At 33.9% G+C, this 21,893-nt stretch overlaps 1 protein-coding gene across 4 annotated transcripts in view; it reads right to left on the bottom strand.

The window, feature by feature from the left end:
• Plexa (plexin A) overlaps positions 1–21,893 on the bottom strand; it is a 275,026-nt gene that overhangs the window by 54,358 nt on the left and 198,775 nt on the right. For all 4 annotated transcript variants that reach the window (XM_083099119.1, XM_083099117.1, XM_083099118.1 and 1 more), the window contains one exon: positions 19,512–19,694. In XM_083099119.1, the coding sequence (XP_082955245.1) occupies positions 19,512–19,694 (183 nt within the window). The remainder of the gene's footprint in view (positions 1–19,511; positions 19,695–21,893) is intronic.

The raw sequence follows: 21,893 nt of genomic DNA, 5'->3' as shown, positions 1-21,893 counted from the left end.
CCCGGCAAGATCCCCCAGGTGGAACGATGTCGCAAATCTTGGCTCGGGAAGTAGATAGGTAGCGGCGCGCGGGGGTTAAGATCGACTCGGATTACGTAACGATCAGCTGGGAAGTTCCTACGCTGATTTATTTACGGGTGTAATCTCCGGTGACGATGAAGCATCAGTCTACCCGTCCGGGGTTCGCATTAATAACGGTTCAGTCGTCGTAAATTCCGCGTGTTTTCAGTTAGACGAATGTAGCTGGGTGACTTAAGTGCCGATCCTCTCTCTGATCGCCGTCCCGTTCTGTTCTGTGTTACGCTGTTGGAGTTACCGGAAGGTAGATCAGCCAATAATGGGAGGGTTCGTCGTTTTAACGCCGGAGAAGAATATCGTTTTACCCTGGAGAATATTCTTCACGCGAGAGGAATACATTTCTTTACGCCATATGAACGGTATGGGAGGAGGAAAAATACAGTTGACCATGATCGTGAGATAAAAATTTCAATCATGAACACAACCGTGTGTATATGTGTGTTTAAAAGTGTGAAAATATCGCACGTCTTATAGACTTTTTATTACAATTTATAGACTTTTATTATAGACTTTTTTTAGACTTATAGACTTTTATTACAATTTTAGAATTTATTTTCCTTAACAAAAAATTGCTCGAGATATAAATAAATTTCATGTATCGATTGTTATAAAATTATACAATAGCTTACACACTGTATAAAATTACACACACACACATATATAAAATATATGCTTAAATAAATAATAAGGTAGAATAATTAAAATCTATTAATTGGGCCTTTCATCATTTTTATAATTTTCATCGATAAATGATATCAATATATAGAATTAAATTTTTTACATCGTATATTAAATTTATGAGTTAAATTTCATCTCTTCTAAAAAATGATAGACAAGCGTGCAAAATTACTCTCCAAATAATCGAGCGAACAACTTGCATTTTCACGATTCCGCAAGTTAATCACTCTGAGCTCATAATCAAGCAGAAATTTCATTACGGGTGCGGAAAAATAACGATGCTCGTCGAAGGAAAAAAAAACCGGTAGACCGACACTTGACAATAGCTCACAAGAAACAGGGTGGTTTTATGCCTCCGCCTGGAATTCGCGATGGCAGCCTGCCACGCAGGATTTCCCCGGTGTCACCGGGTTACTGTACTCTCTCTCTCCCCGATAACGAAAGCAAGAAGTTTCGTTTAACTTGCCGCGCGGAAATTCTCCCGGCGGAATATCGCCGCGCGGTTTAACTGCGGGCGCGGCCTCGCAACAACGAAACTTTCGACGTGCCGAGAAGAAAACGTTTTCTCTCAAATGCCCGCTACGACAGCCTAAACAAGACAAGAGTCCTCGCCGTCTTGTAATTTATCGCTCAAACTAACGCGTCCTCGGCATATTTCCCCGAGAGTTTCACGTTCTCAAACGTGGATCATAATTCTTCGCAAAATTTAAATTCCGAGTAATAATAAGACATGGCTTTATTTCGGTAAAAGTATGTTTGTGTTGAATGAATATGTAGTTGTGAAAAGCTGCTTACTTGTCCGTAGCGAAAAATAACGAAAACAGCAACGAAATAAATATACAGGGTGTTTCTTAATAAGTTCGAAAAATTTTAGATGATTCTTTGTCGAAAATTAAGGAGGGTTTTTCATATAAACATATACTCCTACATCCCTCCTTGTGGAATTACACTCCTCCAAAAATGGGTGGTAAAAATTAGGTTTATATTTTTTTCTTAAATTTAGAACAAGTTAAAAAAATGAAATTAGGTGGATATTTTCTATTAGTTAAAAGGTTAGTTATTAATATTTTTTTCAGCCTCCCGTATTGTTATAAGGGGCTGAAACTAGCAACACCTGTTCAATTTTTTATTGGAACTTTTTAATGGGCCGGATGTGATCATCTAAAAATATGCACTGAAAAGTTTGATTTATTTAGAAACTTTTTTATTTCTTTTATTTTTTTCATAAAATCAGTAGTTTTCAAGAAAAAGAATAAAATATGTTATCGTATGCACAGCACGATGCTAAATAGCATAGGTTTCGAATTACGAGAAGATAAATTTTAAAACAAAAATAAAATTAGAGTAAATGTTGGCAAAATTGGAACAAAAACAAAATTATAATAAAAACGTAAAAAATAAAAACCTAATTTTTACTCTCATTTTTGGAAGAGTATATGAAAAACGATCGTTCAATTAAATGAAAGAATACATGCAGAGAGCCAGACAGACATATGTTTGTATCGCCTTTGAAGTCGGATTAGGCTATATAGAAGATTGCTATTCTTTGAACAGTTTTCGTCTTCATCTTCGATATCTCATCTCGTATCCGTTTCGAATCGAATATATAAAGAGACGTCACATACGTTTCGCGAATAAAGAATAGTCGCGGCCGTTTCTCTCGCAGATAAAGAGATATCGCATCCGTTTTTCGAATAAAGAGATATCGCCGCGGATATCTTCGCGATGCGAGGTAGATGGTGCATCCCGCTTCCAATAAGCCCGGCATCGTAAGCAAACTCCACAATATTACCTCCGCGGTGCAATAACCGCGACTGTGCGAATCGCAACTTAAAGCGGTTATAATGGGAAACAGAAACTCTCGTAGCTGTCAACCTCACCTTTTTCATTTCCAACTTGCGCGCACCAGCACGATATTTATTCCTCCGAGTTGGGCGAGAGATGCTGGTGGATACGGGGGTGGAAACGATAGCCGGAAAAAGCAGCGCGCGACGCGACGCGTCCCAGACACAATTTCCGCCTTGGTTTTCCAGCGAGCTCGCGGAAACTTATTTTCTAATGCGTCGTCCACCTTTAGCCCGTCTCTACCCTTTCCCCGCGCTTCCGACACGTTAATTATCTCGTCCATGGCGCACGTGGATGACGGAACGTCAAAAGAAGCTAACCACTCTTGAAAATTCGTCGACAACCGGAAGGAAATGTCACGGTTGCAAAATGCCTGCTCGCGTGTAAAACAGGTCGCGCAATCAATAAAAGCAATTTGTTTTGTCGTCTATCGAGGAAAAATTGTAACGCGAATACATCGTCGAAAAATATTACGCGCATCGCGATATTCGATTAAAGCAGCGTCGACCGATATCTCGCATCATTTTCTAATAAACAATTAACGGCAATAATAAAACTCTACGGCCCACGCCCTTCCATTATTGGCGTTATTGCGTGCGTTTGTGCCAACGCCGGTCGGAAACGAGAATATAACGGACGGACAGACGTGAAACACATTTGGTCTCTCTCCTTTCCCGGCACTCGTCTCGTTCATAATTTCTCCGGAGCGGCCCTTGGGAACACGGGCATGCGGGAATCCGCGGGTCCGAGTAGGATTAACGATAGAGAAGAGACGGAGATGGAGATGGAGAAGGAGAGAGAAGGAAACAAAGAGAGAATAAAAGCGGTATCGCCGCCAGAATATTTGCGGTACTCGCTCGAGAACGAATAATGCAATTCGCCATGCGAAAGTTTCCGTGTGCTTTCGGAAATTTCTAACGATCGTGAAAAGTTGTCGCCGTATTTCTTATTCACGCATTCGCGTCACCATCTCCCGCACTTTCGACGCTCGTTTCGGGATATGTTCCTCATCTCGGTACTTGGCACATTTTTATAGCGCAGTTTTATTTCCGTGATTGCCCGTTTTTTTGAACAATACCAACTTTTTTCAATGTGCGCGAAATAATGAATACGAGAGACAAAAAAAGCAGAATTAAAACATGCGAAATAATGATGTCGTTAATTTTTTCAATTCATTTAACGTTTTGAAAAATTATTATGTCGGGAAAGTGTATAATATATTAAATAATACATTTTTTATAATTAATAATCTTATAATTTGCTCGACACACAAGCAGTAATTGTTATTCGCAAATTACTAAAAATAAATTATCGCATTAATTCAATCCTGTCAATAATTTAAGTTTATATCGCCCTCATATTCTCTTGTATTTTTGTTTAAAACATTTTGTGACATCGATGATTACATCGGAAATCGGTAAATTAAATTGCGCGAGGCGAGTCGATAGGACGAAGTGGTAATCCTCCTGTTTCCTTTATCAAACGGAGTCAGCTTGTCAATCGGAAATTAATCGCGACAGTTTTCCGAATCGATTATTATACAAGCCACTCTTTTTCCGACTTACAAAAAACAATTTCCCTAAAGCAGCCATCAGACCAAACAAACTAGATGAAGACAATAGAGCCAAAAAACTGCGGAAGAAATCAGGCAAGCAAGTTTGAAAATGTTTCAAAGACAAACACAGTCACACAGGAAGTCTTCTCGATTCTCGATCGAAGAATGACTCACCCTCTTGCAAGGTAACAAAATCTAACAACTTTGTGCGATGGACGCGGTAATTTCAGTTGCTCTTTTTAATTACAATCATGGAAGCGCAAGAGACAATTGGAGATTGTATTCAACAATGGGAATCTCATAAAGGCCAGAAAATTACAAATCAAGAGAAACATCTTTGCAAATTGTTCTTTAAAATAAGATTTAAACAATTAATTTGTCGTTCTATAAACTTCATATACGTATCTTGAAGAAAAAAATTGATAAAGTTATTCAGATAGTAAAATCTCATTCTAAATACAATAAATCTATTAATGTAAAATCTATAAATATGCCTTTCAATTCGATCTCTTGATGAATAATTTATTCATGTTCATATTATTTATAAAGATTAGAAATATTATTCTCTAAAAAAATATAAAGTCTCGTCGCAATACGACTTGCCGTTTTAGCTATATAATTTTCAATCTCGAAGACTGTCTCTTGCCGCAAATCTAAATTCCCACCTCAGAAAAGTACCTTGCTTCGAGGTAGCCGCGAAATTGAGAAATCGGGAATCATTGCCGAACAGAATCGGCGCTCGAGCGGAAACGGGAAAGTGCGGGTGTCGATCGAGGAACGGAGAAGGGCGAAAGCGGCCAGAACGAAAAGTAAGGCGTGGGTGGAAAAAAAGAGAGCGAGATAGATAGAAGGAGTGGAGAAATGGAGGCGTCTGGTTCGACATCGCCGAGTGCACGGGTATTTCGAAAATTCGATAAATCTCGCCCCACCACTTCCCGTTCTTCTTTCCGCCACCCACCCTTCCCCATCCCCCTCCTCCTCTCTCCTACCTCTCTCAGTCTCGCCGCACACATCGACCGACCGCCCGCGCGCGAGCGAGCGATGAAATTTCCTCGTCGTCCCAATCTCTCGTTATTCCCGGGGCGTTCTGGGTCGGGACCCGATATACCCTGGGCTTTCCGCCCCGAAAGCTCCTATCGCCACCCCCGCCCTACTGATCTGGCCTGAATCCACATTCTGCCCTCTCCGCCCCGCGTGCACACCCCCTCTCCCCGCGTACATTGCCTACCACTTATTTCGTCGTCAAATTCCTTTTATTTTTGCGAGTCGAGGATATGATCTCGATCCTATAAAGGAACTGACCAGGAACGGGAGGTATGGTGAGATGGTTAATAAGCGCGTGAGATTCGAGATTCACGATGATGAGGAACTGCATGCGATGATGATGACCGGATAATCATCTCCGTTAGTAATTCTAAGCAGTAACAATGAAAATTTGAGGCGGACGAATTAATAAATTAATAAATAGACATAAAGTTCACTCAAAAATATTAAACATGTTTATAGTCTCTATAATTGCTATTCTGAATTTAAATGAATAAAACTAACGGAGAGAATGAATTTAAAATAATATGAAACTTAACTCATCTTGTTTAATTTTGCTTCTTGAGACAAGGTTGTTTCTTTCGAATATTATGCGTTGACATGTAAAATAAATAAATAAATAAATATGAGAAGAAGGACGCATCTCTACGCATATGTTTACATTCACGTAAATGCGTAATTAATTTTAATGCAGTAAATTTAATTATTTGATCGTTTAATTATTCATAGCCATTTATCTCTTTCCGAAATTATTTGTCACAATTTGACCGATTCATTTGATCGTGAAGCCTATTATCGCTCAATATGATCAGCGATGCCCGTAAATAAATCGTTAATTAACGCGCGGAGCGTATTTTTAGTAGCGTGAGCGCACGGGGTAAATATTTACGATGCTTGTAACTTATAATAAAAGGCGGCGGAGGGGAAGTAATATATCCGTGAATAAACGTCCAGAGGAGCCGCGCCATATGGCGGAAGATACTCTTTCCGACAAGACTTCGCGAAAGCGTGTTAATAATTCGTGGCGTGGAAACACGACGTGCTCGGCCGGAACTCGGTAGTCGATCGATCGACGTCCTACCGAACTAATGCTCGCGGCTGCGTCGCGTCTGTCGACTCTCGCTCTAATCGCGAGCCCGATTAATTCCGCCGTTGTGTCGCACTTAATTTCGCATCTTTCAACCGCGTTGCACGGACCTCTCGCGCACTGACCGCGATATCACGCGTGACAAGCTTCATAAACATCCTAAATTAGACATCAAAATACGTCGATGTATGTCACTAATTACCGGCATTGGTTAGGTACAATATGTTTAGATATCAATATGTTAATTAAGCATTGATACACGTTATACGCTTTCTGATAAATAGATTCCATCTCTGAAATTAGTCATATCATTCAAACGTTAAAATCAAGCTTAAATTTACAATTTTGAAACGGCCGTTCAAATTTTCACATCAACCATCTTCTTTATTAAGGGGTCATGCCTGGTTAGAAGACCGGAAAAAGTATGATGTTTGGGAATTTTTTTTGAAGTGTAATAATTTCTTTTACAAATAAATTTTTATTCAAAAATACAAATATCGAGGATGTTATTATATTTTTTTTTAAATAAAATATTAAAAAATGTAAAAGTTATAACTATTCTCCCGGATATTGTTTTTTAAAAAGCGCTGCGCGGTGAGCAGTGCTATTCGAAGCTGATTCATCTGATATCAAAAATCAATTCGATAAACTGTAGTTAATGTATGAAATTGTCTAGTAGATGAACGAAGGATTAATCGAAAAATTGTTTTGGGACAAAATGGCAGCTATTTGACACTAAGATATTCTTTTTCGACTTAAAAATTGCTCATTTTTTATTAAGTAAAAAAAAAGTATTCATTAAAAAACAAAATCCTTCGTTCATCTACTAGGTTTTTATATGTAGAAGAAGCCTGTAAAATTTCAAGCAAATCGGTGTAACGATTTTCGAAATATCTTGCTCACCGACTTTGAAAAAGTGATTTCGAGAAAAACGCGTTTAAAAGATTTGTGTCAAGTTTACTTTTAAATAAAATGCAGATTTTTTAATTTACACAGAATCATCTATTCCCACATAATTTTAGTTTATTTAAATCTTCATATATTAGCTTGATAGCCCTCAAAACATCAGAGCTGAAGCTTTATAGTCGTGTTTAAACAAAGTTAAACATTCTGGCGTTTCATGAAACATACACTTATAACTCCGTTAATTTGCATCCGATTAATTTGAAACTTTTAGGAAATATTTTCAATATGATATACTTCAAGGAAATGTAAAAATCGATTTCTTTTATTTTTATGACTAGGCATAACCCCTTAAGGTGACGCATAGATGTGTACTATTGATTTCTAAGAGATAACGTCTATATAAATGTTGTTACACGTATAAATTAATAAAGTCTTTAGAGCCGATACCAGTGGTTGCCGGACAAATTGAAGCTCCAAGGATTTGATACTGATCCGCGGATCGGCCTAACCGGAGGGAAGATACGTCCCTCGGCAAGATACAGGCGCTTTTCTCATTAGTATCTCTCTGTCCGACGGATTAATTAATTTACCCGTATTACGGCATCGTGGCGCGCGCTCAACAGGAAGGATTATATAATCTTGGTCGTGATTTCGCGAGTTAGCCGCAGCGAAAGCAATCGACAAAGCATTTACATCCGGCGCACGATAAGACCGTTACGGCTGATTGGAATTTTCAGACGCGATCCGAACATACGGTAATCCAATTGTTCCGGAAGCTGCAGTCGCAACGCGGTTCGCCGCAGCCTATTATTGCGCATTGATGAAACTGCGCGAGGAGGAGGACGCCCCCATTAGTCGCGTTTACGGTTCGTCCGTTCCCCGCGTTCCTTGGTCCGCGTTATTATCATCGAACTGTCGCGCGTTATTGTCATCGAACGTCGCGACGCGCGAGCGAATAATAAATTACGACGAGCGATCGATCTGTACGTCGGGAATACGCGCGCAATGTGACGTGCGATGCGCCGGAATTCTTTCCGTTTGACGGAGCGTTTAATGCGAACGGACGACGAATCCACATTAAATCCTCGATTAAAAATAGCTATCCTATTTAAACGAAGTTCAGATTTAGCATACAAATTTTTTTTTTTTTTTCGAATAAAACCTTTCGCCTTTTTTAAACCAATGTGTTAAAAATAATCGCAGAAACATTTCACTGCAAAATGTTCAATTTTTTCTTTTAATATTATTTGTATTTTTTTATAATATATGAAATAAAATTTCATAGAACAGTAGAGCTTGATTTTAATGACAGGTTCTACATATTTAGAATCTATTTATTTTTAGGGATAATTTTATAGTATATAATTAAAAATAAAGCATTTTTTTATATGAAAATATGAAATTAATACACAAATTAAACTGTAATAAATTTTAGAAAATTCATTCGAGAAACATAATAAATGATAATTTTATCTCCGAGGGAAATGGGGAAACAGATTTTTTTTTGTATATTTTACTCTCTTTATGTCATAATATTGACACTAAAATTTTCGTCGTTTCTGTTCTTTTTGGCTGATTTGTAAATTTAGCTATAATTCCAGCTTAAATATAATTTATATGCCCTTCATATGTGGTCTGTGTGACGCAAACCCTTTCGAATATCGGGATGATCCCCGGTCTTGCGTTGCGCCTATCCCTATCGAGCCGTACGTTAATACCAATTAATTAACCGGGAATCCCTGAGTTTAACCCATTACTACCCCTTAACCCACGGTCGTCGTCCTGGCGCATACGTTCTCGAAACGCAACGCGCGTGCAATAATCGCGAACACACCCTTCAAAGCGCATTCGGTGATCCCTCTCTTGATGTTCGCCAATCATGGACAAATTGAAACTGGTACACTTAATAACACCGCGGATCAACACTATTTTGCGGCTTAGGTCGCATCGTGCTGCCTTGCGAATCTATTATTCGCGTTTGTATTAAAATACATTCTGTTTAGTCTCGAAAACGTGAAACATTAGCACAATATATGCCTGTCAATTGCTACCGATAAATAATTTTAATTTTAATATTTCAATATATTGCTGTATTTGTTTTCTGAATAAAAATAATGAAAAATCACAGTTATTTTTCAATATTTATTGATTTACAGAATCATTTATTTATTGATCAACTTAATTGTTAGTCAAATTAACTCTCCATTCAAATAATTTGATTAAACAAATTTAATAAATGAAAATAAATATCTCGCAAAATTGCACAACTCGATAAAAATTTAAATTGTATAAAAATATAAATTATTGTTATATATTTCTTAGTTGTATAACACATTAAAATATGTAGAATATAAAGTGTACGCATAATACATATTAAAATTACATTGTTACATTAGTATTGCAAGAATTGAAAACAAGAAATATGTAAAGTGCGGAATATTAACGAGTAAATGTGCGAGGATATAACGCACGAAATTGTAATTCATTGAAAGATAATTACGTTTATTAGTTTTCTGCAGCGTAAATATATTATTATCATACGTACATTGGAATATACGAAAATACAGAAATCTGAACGATAATAACATTGCCATATAATAAATATAATCACTACTTTCTCATTAACTATAGTATATATATATATATATATATATATATATATATATATATATATATATATGCATTCTGCTATATTATCGTATTTTCACGCTATGAATAACATCTCTGATTTTCCATTTCGATTTAGCATTTATCGTTGTGATTGCGTTTGAGTCTTTTTTAATGGAAAGTCAATCAATCGATTGATGCGTTTTACCGATATCTCTTTTTCTCGTTCCCAGGCTCGGAATAGAAACGCGCACACATAGATGATTACTCATATCGCGATACCTTAAGCGCAGCCGTTATTAATCGTAATCCTCCTGTATAGAGTCGGTCGATTGATGGACGCTGGAATTAATCTACGATCCACGCGGCTACGTCTATCTATCCTCGTAGCGGCTATAACTGATTATATCGTCGTTACGTAGTAACCTAAATTCCACACGGCGGAAATTTTCGGAAAATACAGTTTGGTGCGGTTTTATCAATCACGAAGTTAAAATCGCGGTATCGATTGAAGCGAGATGAGTGCTTTTAACATTCGAAATAATTCGATAAAAATAATTTTTCTGTAATAATTTTCGTGTATTAGATGTAGAAATAAAATGGGAATGATGGAATATAAAGATTAATGTTACAGTCAATTTGACAGCCAAAAGGATCGAGAAATTATCAGAGTCGTAAATTTCTAACTACCATAAATGTCAAAATTGAATTTTACGGGATATTACAAATTGAAGCGGTAGAAAGAAAAATGTAAATGAACATTTTATCGAATGCAGAGAAAGATAATGGAAGCGTATAACCGTCTGGCATGCACTTCGGTAAAATTCGACGTTAACTCCCGTTATATCGGATATCGGAAAATCAAACAATTTTATCCAATCACGTTCTATGACTTTTCGACCTGAAGACCTTCCGAATCGAACTACCATTTGACGATGAAACATCGTTTGCTCGCAAATGCATAATCGACTCTGTTCAGTTACAAGAGAAAGAGAAAGGGAGAGGGGGAGAGAGAGAGAAAATATTTCTAAATCTGTTTTCTTTTTCCTCAATTTATTCAGAAAATACGATTAATCTAGTTGAAATCGATATTAATTATGTTAACATTTTCAAGTATTATAAAGCTAACTATATTTGAATTTTGTTTTAATAAAATTAGTCAAGTTTTGAGAAATTGTTCTTCTTTTTTCGAATTTTAAGATCAAATTTAAAAATTAACTATTGTAGGAAAAACACTATTATAATTTAATCAAGTATTAATTTAATTATTATTGATTAAATACCGCATGAATTTTTGTTTGCTTAAATATTGTATACATCACAGTTCTTAAATACAATGCATTTAGTGGGATTATATTCAGTTATATTTATAAAAATTTATATTTATAAATTATATTAATTATAATAATATTAAAATTATATTAATATTTATAAATTAAAATATTAAAATTATATTAATATCTATAAATTAAAATATTAAAATTATATTAATATTTATAAATTAAAATATTAAACTTATATTAATATTTATAAACTCACAAATATGAAATTTTTTAACAATATTCAAATAATTACATCACAAAAAACGTTTCTTTACTCAACATATTCCCATAATTGGCAGCAAGAGTTTATGAGGGTAGCTTCCGATGTGGTATCACTATGATAAACGTCAATCGCGCGTTGTTAAATGCAGGAACCGGCATGCGATAGTTAATTATCAACGAAGCGGCAGCGGTCTCTCGAACTACCTCTACCGATCGATCGATCGATCGGCTCGTTGTCGAGCTCACAGCAACCGCGGGACCACGGAAGATCTAAGATCAGCGTATTAATTAAGAGATCGACGTCGGATGCGTCGGCAATTAGCAAGCAAACAGAACCGAGAAACGCGGAAAACCCTCTATTGAGGGGGATTATAACGGAGTAACTAAACTCGGAGAGAGACGCCATGCTGTCGAATGTCTTCGAGACCTGTTAATTATGGAAAGCTGCGTTGATTAATCGGAAGGGTAAGCTTCGCTAAATATATTTCTTCGCATCTAAGCTAATATTAAATGAAAAAATTTTTGAGAGAGGATTGCTAAGCTTTGAGTAAATTGCATAAAGTTACGAGATTACTTTTGCAGCGTACATAATAAGTAGAATATTTTTTAGAGCAGGTAATTGATTAAAATTATATTGATTAAAATTAGATTGACATTATAAAATTGATTAAAATTAATTAATTGATTAAAATTATATTGACATTATAAAATTGCAATTACATTGATTGCAATTATATTATATTGGTTTTCAGATTGTTGGGAATTACATTGATTCCTCAATTGAGTATCTTTTTACTAGACACGCTTTGAAGACACTTTCGGATAAATTGAGAGATGTAATTTAAAACTCTGGTCGGTCCCACGATTCGTGCTATACTCGAGGGGCCTGAGGCGATATTTGCGCGGCGCTACCGGAAGGGATGTCGATGGGCATGCGTATAATATATCAGCGATGACCTCTCGGCGTGACCCTCAGTCACGGATTCCCGTATGGTTGTATATAATAAGCAGCGGAACTTTCATTAACAGCTCGGGCGAAGGTTTGCACGTCGGTAGACTTCAATACCGAAATCTCCATCGTGAACACATAATGCATATTTATTTGAGATGTTATTGAAAGAAAAAAACTCGTGGAAATCGAAATTCAAAAGAGAAGAAATAAATAATGAAATTCAAAATAAACGCAATAGTTACAATAATTAAATATAATAATACAATAATTAAATATAATAATTTTTATTTTCTTTAAAGCTCAAAACAATATCTGCATATGATAGGAAATGTTGTAATGTAAAATAATGAATCGAATGTAAAATAATAAACTAATGTTTTTAAATGAAAATGTTAAGATCTTTGAATAATGTTTTAATTGTACAAAAATAAAACAGTGAATTGAAGCTTCAAAAATAAAACAATGAATTTAAGCTTCAAAATTATATTCTTTTAATTTCATATGGACTTTCTTTCAAAAGAATTCTGAATTCAATCAAGATACGTACTCTATAAAGTTAGTTTTACATTTTCAAAATATAAGAACAATTATTAGAATTCTTTTAGAAGACTTTTATTAAACTTCTCTTGGAAGATTTTTTCAGTTTCTTGGTTTTAACATCTCGAATGTTAAGAATAATTATTAGAATTCGTGAGTGGTCATTCAAAACTTTCAATAGAATAAGAGATATCTGAAAAATTTTTTGGTTTTGAAAACTTAGAAATTTTCGAAATATGTAAAATCATGACTCTTTTTATTTTCATTTTAAAGCTTCGAATGTTAAAAATAATCCTTAGAATGCGTGAGTTATTATATAAAATTCTTGATAGAATGTGATAAATTTCAAAAAGTTTCTCGATCTTAGAAACTTTGAAATCTTTGACATGAGAGATGAAAAATCGCAAAAACTATTCTGTTTTGGTTTTTTTAATTCCTTGAATGTTAAAGATAATTATTAGAACTCATAAATATCTACTCAGAACTTTCGATAAAGCGTCAGATTTCCGAAAGAAGTTACTTTGATCTAGAAACTTGGAAATTAATATTTGAGAGTTTTTCAGTAGAACTTTGTTAAAAACTTGTTTAAAACTATAGAACTATCTTAAATCTTTCCTCAGACTTCAAAGAATTGCAGTTGTTACATAATGCAGAGCATCGCGAAGTTAGCCTTGTGGTTTTCCAAAAAAAAAATCATATTTTTCTTATTTCAAATTAATTAAACATAGAATGTTTTTAAAAACAATTGTAAAAAAGAACTCTAGAATTCTGAGAGCATTTGGAAGTCTAAAAATTTCTAATATATTAAAAATATGGAACTAATCTTACAAGGCAAGATATATAATATTAAAATTTAAAAATTACAGAATTTTGGTCAGAAAATAAATCACCTATTAGTTTAACACGATATTACATATGATATGTCAATAAATCAATATTTTCAGACATGTACATGTGCAACAAAAAATTTATAGCCGACTCATTCTAATCTCGAAGCAGAAAGATTAGTTATCGGTAAGTTCGCACAGTGATTGCAAGTGTTGCATGTGTAAATATCTCACGATGACCTCACGGTACAACCTGCGAAGTGCCGGTTCGTATTCGGCTGCACGTTTTATCTATATATATATATATATATGTATAAATGGACGCGATCATTAATTAATACCTTCCGGGACTGAGATGAGAAAATGAGAGAAAGAGAGAGAGAGAGAGAGAGTCATGAATCAACGCCGCCTCAACGGCACGGTAAAGGCGCCTTCTCGTGTCGTGCTAGGATCGCGAACGAAATATCACGCCGCCGCGGTGATGATCATCGCAATGATAAACAATGCGGTGCGATTATTAATCACCGACCGACCGATCCGGCGCAATTAGCGCGCGCGAGTCGATGCACTCGTGTGAAAGAACTTTACCCAACGCAACGCGTGCGAAAATTGCCAGTGGTTTGTGTAATGAGCTATGAGAAATCGCGTACTTTCTATTAATTTCAAATAATCGATTATTACTTTCTATGCTACCAACATGTTCCTAATTAAGCAACAAGTTCAAAAAAAAATTCACTTAGAACTAAGAGACAATAGGTTAAAAAGTGAATATATATATATAGGATGTCAATCTCTTCCCCAAAAAAGCTCTTGTAGCTTACCTCGAGAGCTTTTCAAAACATTATAATAAAGTATTTTTTCATCGAGTACTTTTCAAGGCTTGAAATAATCTCTTAATTTTACATAAACCATAAAATATCTAGTAAAATATTCATTTTTCGATTATCTTACCTCGATACTTTTATGTACAAAATAATGAGAGGAATCAATTGGTGGAAAAAAACATATAATTGTTTCGAAGAAAAAATATGTAATTTGCAATTAACAATTACATATTTTTTTTTCAAAACAATTATGTGTTTTCTTTGCACCAATTGATTCCTCTCATTATTTTGTACATAAAAGTATTAAGGTAAGATAATCGAAAAATGAATATTTTACTAGATATTTTATGGTTTATGTAAAAATTAAGAAATTATTTCAAGCCTTATAACTCGAAAAGTACTCGATGAAAAAATATTTTATTATAGTGTTTTGAAAAGCTCTCGAGGTAAGTTACAAGAGCTTTTTTGGGGTAGAGATTGCTCTGACACCCTGTATATATACATGAAATATTATGTTATTATTACCTAATTTTTAAAATGTACAAAAACGTACCATTATATTGAAACGTCATTATTTTCATCTGAATTTTCAACGTAATTTCTAAGATATTCTATATCATATGTTCATATTAATAGTATCAGTAATTATGTCTCCAATAACATTGCACCGATAATTGATAAACCATAATGTATTGAGGAATGTTATTAGTGCGGAATGTGCGTGTATATAATCGATAATAAATTTACTCCGCAATAACATTAACTGAATTAAGCAGCGTTTTGTAACCAGTCAAATCAATTTCGTATTAGCTGAAAATTAACAATCTTTTCATTTATATTTATATATCGCATTCGGAGATCAATAATCATCAAATTTATGGGATTTAGTTACATGTACATGTAGGTATAATCTATACACACACACACACACACACACACACACACATTTGTATGTATGCAATAATATATTATAATCATTATATCCTTTTTCTATATTTATATATGTCCTCCTCCCTCCTCCGCCTCGGAAAGGACATCAAATGTCCATAAAATCAATAGTGAAAATCGAGTTATTGACCTGGTCACTTGCTAATTTAACTGTATTGGTTAATATTGAACACAGTTATAACAAGCACGTGTGTCATATATCGCCACGTGTCACACGTGAAGATAAGCCCTTGCATTATTAGATCGTGTGCAAGACGATATGAACCGAAATCGATCAACTGTTAAATTATATATTCGATACGTGGCGGGGATGACCTCGGTCTCTTTTTCTTATCTCGACATCGTCGATTCTCGTACGACGCGTATATTTTATCACTTTTGCCTATCTTTTTATTTAGCCCTCACTCAATCCCCAGCCACCCGCTTAATACAATCGTGGTTTCGCGACGCTGATCAATAGTACGATCGTAAAATTGCTCATATCGATGTGTGATACAATTTATTTTGATAATATTAGCGCATTTGTGACATATTGCTTTTGATATTGAATATTATTGGCAATATCTTCCGATCTTGATATTAAATAAATATAGACATACTTGAAATATATATATACATATATATATATATATATATATATATATATATATATATGTATGTATGTATGTATATTTATTTATTTATTTATTTATGATGACGTTTCAATATTTATGTATATCACATATTAATTAATTACATAATAAATATTCGTATTAAATTTCAAGTACTTCTTTGGCAATATTTTTATTAATTTCACACATTATTTTATTAATTTTTTATTATAAAAGTTTTAATTATCATATGTGATACATATCAATATTATAAGACATCACCATTTTCTCAAACAACATCAAAGAATAATCGAGAATTCTGATATTGAACATTAAATGCGTAAAGGTACCGATTCCATGTAGATTTAATAATAAACATGTCCAATAATACATGACTAAAGGAATAATTTGTAATGAGATGACCTCATGTAACTAATGGAACGAATTTGCAAGGAAATAAAGCAGAGATATTGCAACTTGCTGGAAATGATATTCTGTCATCTCGTCGAAACGTGCGCGAAAGCTGCTTTCACTGGGTATAAAATATTCAACACGCGCAAAAATCCCACTATTTGGACTTCACTGAATTCGTAAAAATCATATTTTTCGCGATATCTCGGAAACAATCAGCATGCAAATGGAAACGTGAAAGATGCGAAATCATCGAAAAAAAAATTTCCAAATGAAATACTTTTTCTCATCACAATTTGAATAGTGATAATTATAAATATGCAATATTTTTTTAGCAATTTATCATGATGCAAAATTCATTATAATATTATCACCGTTATTATTATACGTTCATCACACATCAGCGCCATTATTATTTTTTTAATATATTGTATAAAAATGTTCAATGTGAAAATTTTATATCCGAAATAAATTTAGAAAATAATTTTTATTTGTCATATCATTCTTAATATCGAATACTTTTTGTATATATCTAACATTTTCATCCTTGTTAATACATTCTTAACTTTACATTAATGATTTTTGTATTTTGAAGTCTTTTCTTCCTGTCTTAATAAACCTTTTCACTGCGATAATAAGCGCGCACTCGCGTAAATCGATTTGACCTATCGAACTAACTGATCGAACACTCGAAAGGAACATTAGTTAGATGTGCTCGAGGCGAGGTCTCACCGAGATAATCCATTTCCGTTGAAATGGCAAAAGGCATAATATTACTTCGCGAATCTCACAAAGCGAATCACGAACCACCCGGTTCTAGATGTACCGTTCCCGAGTGTTAAATGTCCGAGGCAGAGTTACACGTCATCGTTTACGAGACCGATAAATCTCAGAAGAGTACCACGAGTCGCGAATAGAGATTTCATTATTATAGTGTCGTAAATAATATAAATTTATAACGAGATATACGTGTGATGTCGTATCGCGCAAAATATGTCTAGTATAGATGTAGATATAGAAGCGCACATATATACAGGGTGTCAGGGCAATCTCTTCCCCAAAAAAAGCTCTTGTAGCTTACCTCGAGAGCTTTTCAAAACACTATAATAAAATATTTTTTCATCGAGTACTTTTCGAGTTATGAGGCTTGAAATAATTTCTTAATTTTTACTTAAACCATAAAATATTTACTAAAATATTCATTTTTCGATTATCTTATCTTAATACTTTTATGTACAAAATAATGAGAGGAATCAATTGATGGAAAGAAAACACATAATTGTTTCGAAAAAAAGAAATATGTAATTGTTAATTGCAAATTACATATCTTTTCTTCGAAACAATTATGTGTTTTCTTTGCACCAATTGATTTCTCTCATTATTTTGTACATAAAAGTATTAAGGTAAGATAATCGAAAAATGAATATTTTACTAGATATTTTATGGTTTATATAAAATTAAGAGATTATTTCAAGCCTCGAAAAGTACTCGATGAAAAAATATTTTATTATAATGTTTTGAAAAGCTCTCGAGGTAAGCTACAAGAGCTTTTTTTGGGGGGGAAGAGATTGCTGATACCCTGTATGTATATAGGAGAATATGTTCTTCTCTCCCCTTTATATATGTATTATATGTATTATTACCCTATAAATATTATTATCTACAGTAGAACAATCTATATTTATCGTTAATTTCTCTATCGAGAAAACTGACTCGAGATTGTGAATAATAGAGAACGCATTTTTTTTATCTGCAAACTGCAAATTAAAAAAAATTAATTAACTCATTAATTGAGTGATATCGATAGTTATCGAATGTAAAAAATCTTCATGTCAAAACTAAGAGAAAATATTGAAAATTAAATGATATTTTTATGTAAAGCATAGAATAATATATAAATTTTAGTAAATGAATATCCGAAGATTGAAAAGAAAACATAAGAATTCATTCTTATTCAGCAATCCAATTAACAATGAAATTATTCTTGCATGAAGATTTCATAAGCGTTATTTTAATGGCAATATTTTATTTTAATATACGATAAATATCATTATCTACGATCCCCAATTCAGCGAGTACACGTCGGCGATTTTTGAACGAGCTGTCGACTCTATCATCTATCCCGAAACCAATTAAATGGCCTGTTGTAACGTTTATACGCCACACTGCTTGCACAGTGTTTGATGCAGGAACGTGGTAATCGCACGGTGATCGCGATTAATTTAACGATCATGCCCTGCGATGATCGGGAAAGATTCAGATACATATGCGGGCGTGTGCTCCGGTGAGATGACGTGTGCATGTGCATGTGCATGTGCATGTGCATGTGCACGACTGTTGAACTTTGCCATTTGATCTCCTGCTTCGCCCCGTTAAGGGTTGCTGAACTCTTTGCCTCTAGCGTCGAGGAGATTAGGGAAGGCAAGTAGTGGTCAAATGTCGAACTACGTTTCACTAATCGATAACTTTGTGATGTTGATTATCGCAATTAATTAGTTTATGAAGAGATTTCAATTTCTACGCTGAATACAAACATTATTTTGTTGCTTATAATATTTCTGCGCATAAATATATAAGATTTAAGATTTTAAAAATGTGTGTATCACCAACTTTTTGCTAGAATTGTAATATACATCATGAAATAATAAATATCTTTTCAGTTTATAGACAAAAATTACGAACTGATATCATTTAATTAATCGTAAAAAAATATATTTATAATTTCTATGATAATTTTATATAAGCAGAAAGAGAAATAAGAAAAGATACAGTGACTATACTTATAAATATCATTCGGTGTAGTTAGGACATAGACTGCTTTATTTTCGAAATCATATTTTAATTATATGCTTTAGATTATATGCAGAAAATTGCTACCATAAATAGCCATGATTGATAACTCGATCGAACCTTGTATATTTGTCTTTATAGTAACCTCGTTATATAATTATTTTACCCTCAAGACAATTTTTTACGAACATATAAAGATATTCATGTCCTAATAGAAATAATGACTGTATCTCTTGTTAAATGAGATAAATTATTGAATTTTCAAGTTAAATAATTTCGAGTACTAACCTTCTTAAGGTGTCCCTTATTGGTGCCTACAAAGACGACGGTGTAATCGCCCGTCGAAGTAGCTGCCACAGCCGTCAAGTGAGTCTCGAATGTCAAAACTGCAGTCGCACCCATGGGTTCTTCGCCGCCTAAAGGTGTGTTCACATCGAGACCGCAGAAATCCTCGCCAATCGTTTGCAATTTCTGTAAATAGAAATAAACAAAATATAATGAGATGTTCCGGCAGAGACAATATTTGATAACAGCTAATTAATGTAAATATTACCCATCCGATGATTAATTCATACTTGCATTCTTCAAAAGCAATCGTAATTATATTTTAAATTTTAACGATTCTGTTTATATTTAGAATTATATGGGGAAGGAAATATCTCTTATAATTACTATTTATATAATATAATATATTATTAAATACATTTTATTAAATATCTTATAATTATTATTTATTATATGGAATTGATGTACCATTTATGGTAAAAATTTACATTTAATTAATGTAACACAATAAATGCAATCAATAATAACTAAATCAATTTTAATACTATTGAAAAAAGCACAAGTTTTTTAGAAGAATAATTGATATATGAAAAATAAAAATCAATTTTACATCCTTGAATTTTTTTCGTATAAATTATTTAATTAATATTAATATATATTTTTTTTCATCGTCCTTAATCTTCCTTACGTAATCACGTTCATTCGTTTGATTATCCTTTATATCAGACGTAATATTCAGACTTAATATTCTTCCATCGGATATGTAAAGTAAGTTGCAAGAAAAATATGAGTGCCCTAACGTTAAGGATTAAAAGCTCACTTTATAACGACTAATTCACCGCCAGAGGAAATAGGCCGCGGCTGATTTTACTTGCAGATTCTTAACTTCATGTATTAGAATATGCGAAGTATGACAACATAAATCTATTTTCCCGCGTTAACGGAAAATTGAAAAATCACTCATCTTTCTGACTGTTCCATATATGTGTGTGCCAAGTGTTATTAAAATCTACATTTTCTGCGGAATATGTTATTTTCTTCTATTTTCTCGTCAGACATTTTTATCATATTTCATACATTAAGATAGATATATATATAGAAAAGAAATAATATGAGGAAATTATACAAGTCAATGTCTCTAAAGTTACATAAATAATATATTTATAGAAGTATATATTATAATATTTAATTGTTAAAATTTATCGAAAAACTTTATTAGAAGTAGTTGAAGCTCAAAATTTGATGTATAATAATTAGTTATTGTATGTATCATGAGAGAGAGAGAATATCTCTATTATAATATTAATAATTTTGCAGAGATTAGGAATATAAAAGTTTTACGTCCAAACGATTTACACAGGAAAGATACACAGGAATATGTCATGTGGAACAAATCTCGATGGACATAGAATTGCAGGAGCGATTTCGGAGAACCCGCTTCCTCTTTCCGGCGGAAAACCGGCAGGTAGGTTAGCGAAGCGCGAAAACGAGCGCGAAAAATATCCGCGGCTAAAATATCGCGGCGAGACGGCTCGCGATAAATTATCGCGGCCCCGACGATTAATTCTTGCCGGACCAGCAATTAATCGTGTCCTACGACACAGAGATGCTATGTTTTATTGTCCTTTACCGAACGCTCCTTCTCCCCCTCGTGAAACTTGAAACACACGCGTCGCGAGAAAAACAGAACTTGCAAACAAATCTTCTCTCGTATTCTCTCGAAAAGAGCATTTTTAATATTCTAAATTAACTATCTGATTCAGCCTAAATATCTTTTTGTATAATTATTTTTATATAATTTTTATATAATTTTTATATAATTGTTTAAATATTTTATATAAATAAATATAAAGGCGCTACCAAAATTAACAATCATTTTTGATAGCTAGAGAGATGGCAGTTCCTGAAGCTGAAGTTTATAATTAAAAAGTGTTTTTATTTATACATAATATATAATTATAATATATGAGAGATATCTGTAAAATTTTGATATCTGAAAAAAATTAAACAACGATAGATACCCTCCTCCTTATCGTTCTTTAATTAATCAAATATTTGCAAGATAATTAGTTACTAGTGGCAGATTTTGTTCACCTTGCTCGAATTTGTTCGATCGCGTATCTTTTCTCTTTTTTTTTACATGTGCATTCCGAATACTTCCCGCAGGAAACTAAGGGTTGTCTTGCACGAGTCGACAGATAGGATGATCCGCCGGTCGGGCGTGTTATGTGTGCACATACAAAAGCGTATGTATCCACATCAGAGCGAACAAACCAGCAAGCTCGTTCCCGGCGGAAGCATCGCGCGAAGTCGGGCTCTATTTACATTCCAGGGTCGGTTTTACCGCCCTGCGCACACGCACACGCACACGCACACGCGTATACA

The sequence above is a fragment of the Camponotus vicinus genome, unplaced genomic scaffold, assembly GCF_025532165.1.
Source record: "Camponotus vicinus isolate PSW18456_S1 unplaced genomic scaffold, iyCamVici1.0 SCAF_5, whole genome shotgun sequence".
Taxonomy (NCBI): domain Eukaryota; kingdom Metazoa; phylum Arthropoda; class Insecta; order Hymenoptera; family Formicidae; genus Camponotus; species Camponotus vicinus.
Note: the sequence above shows the minus strand (reverse complement) of the source record. Positions and strands in the feature narration are given on the sequence as shown.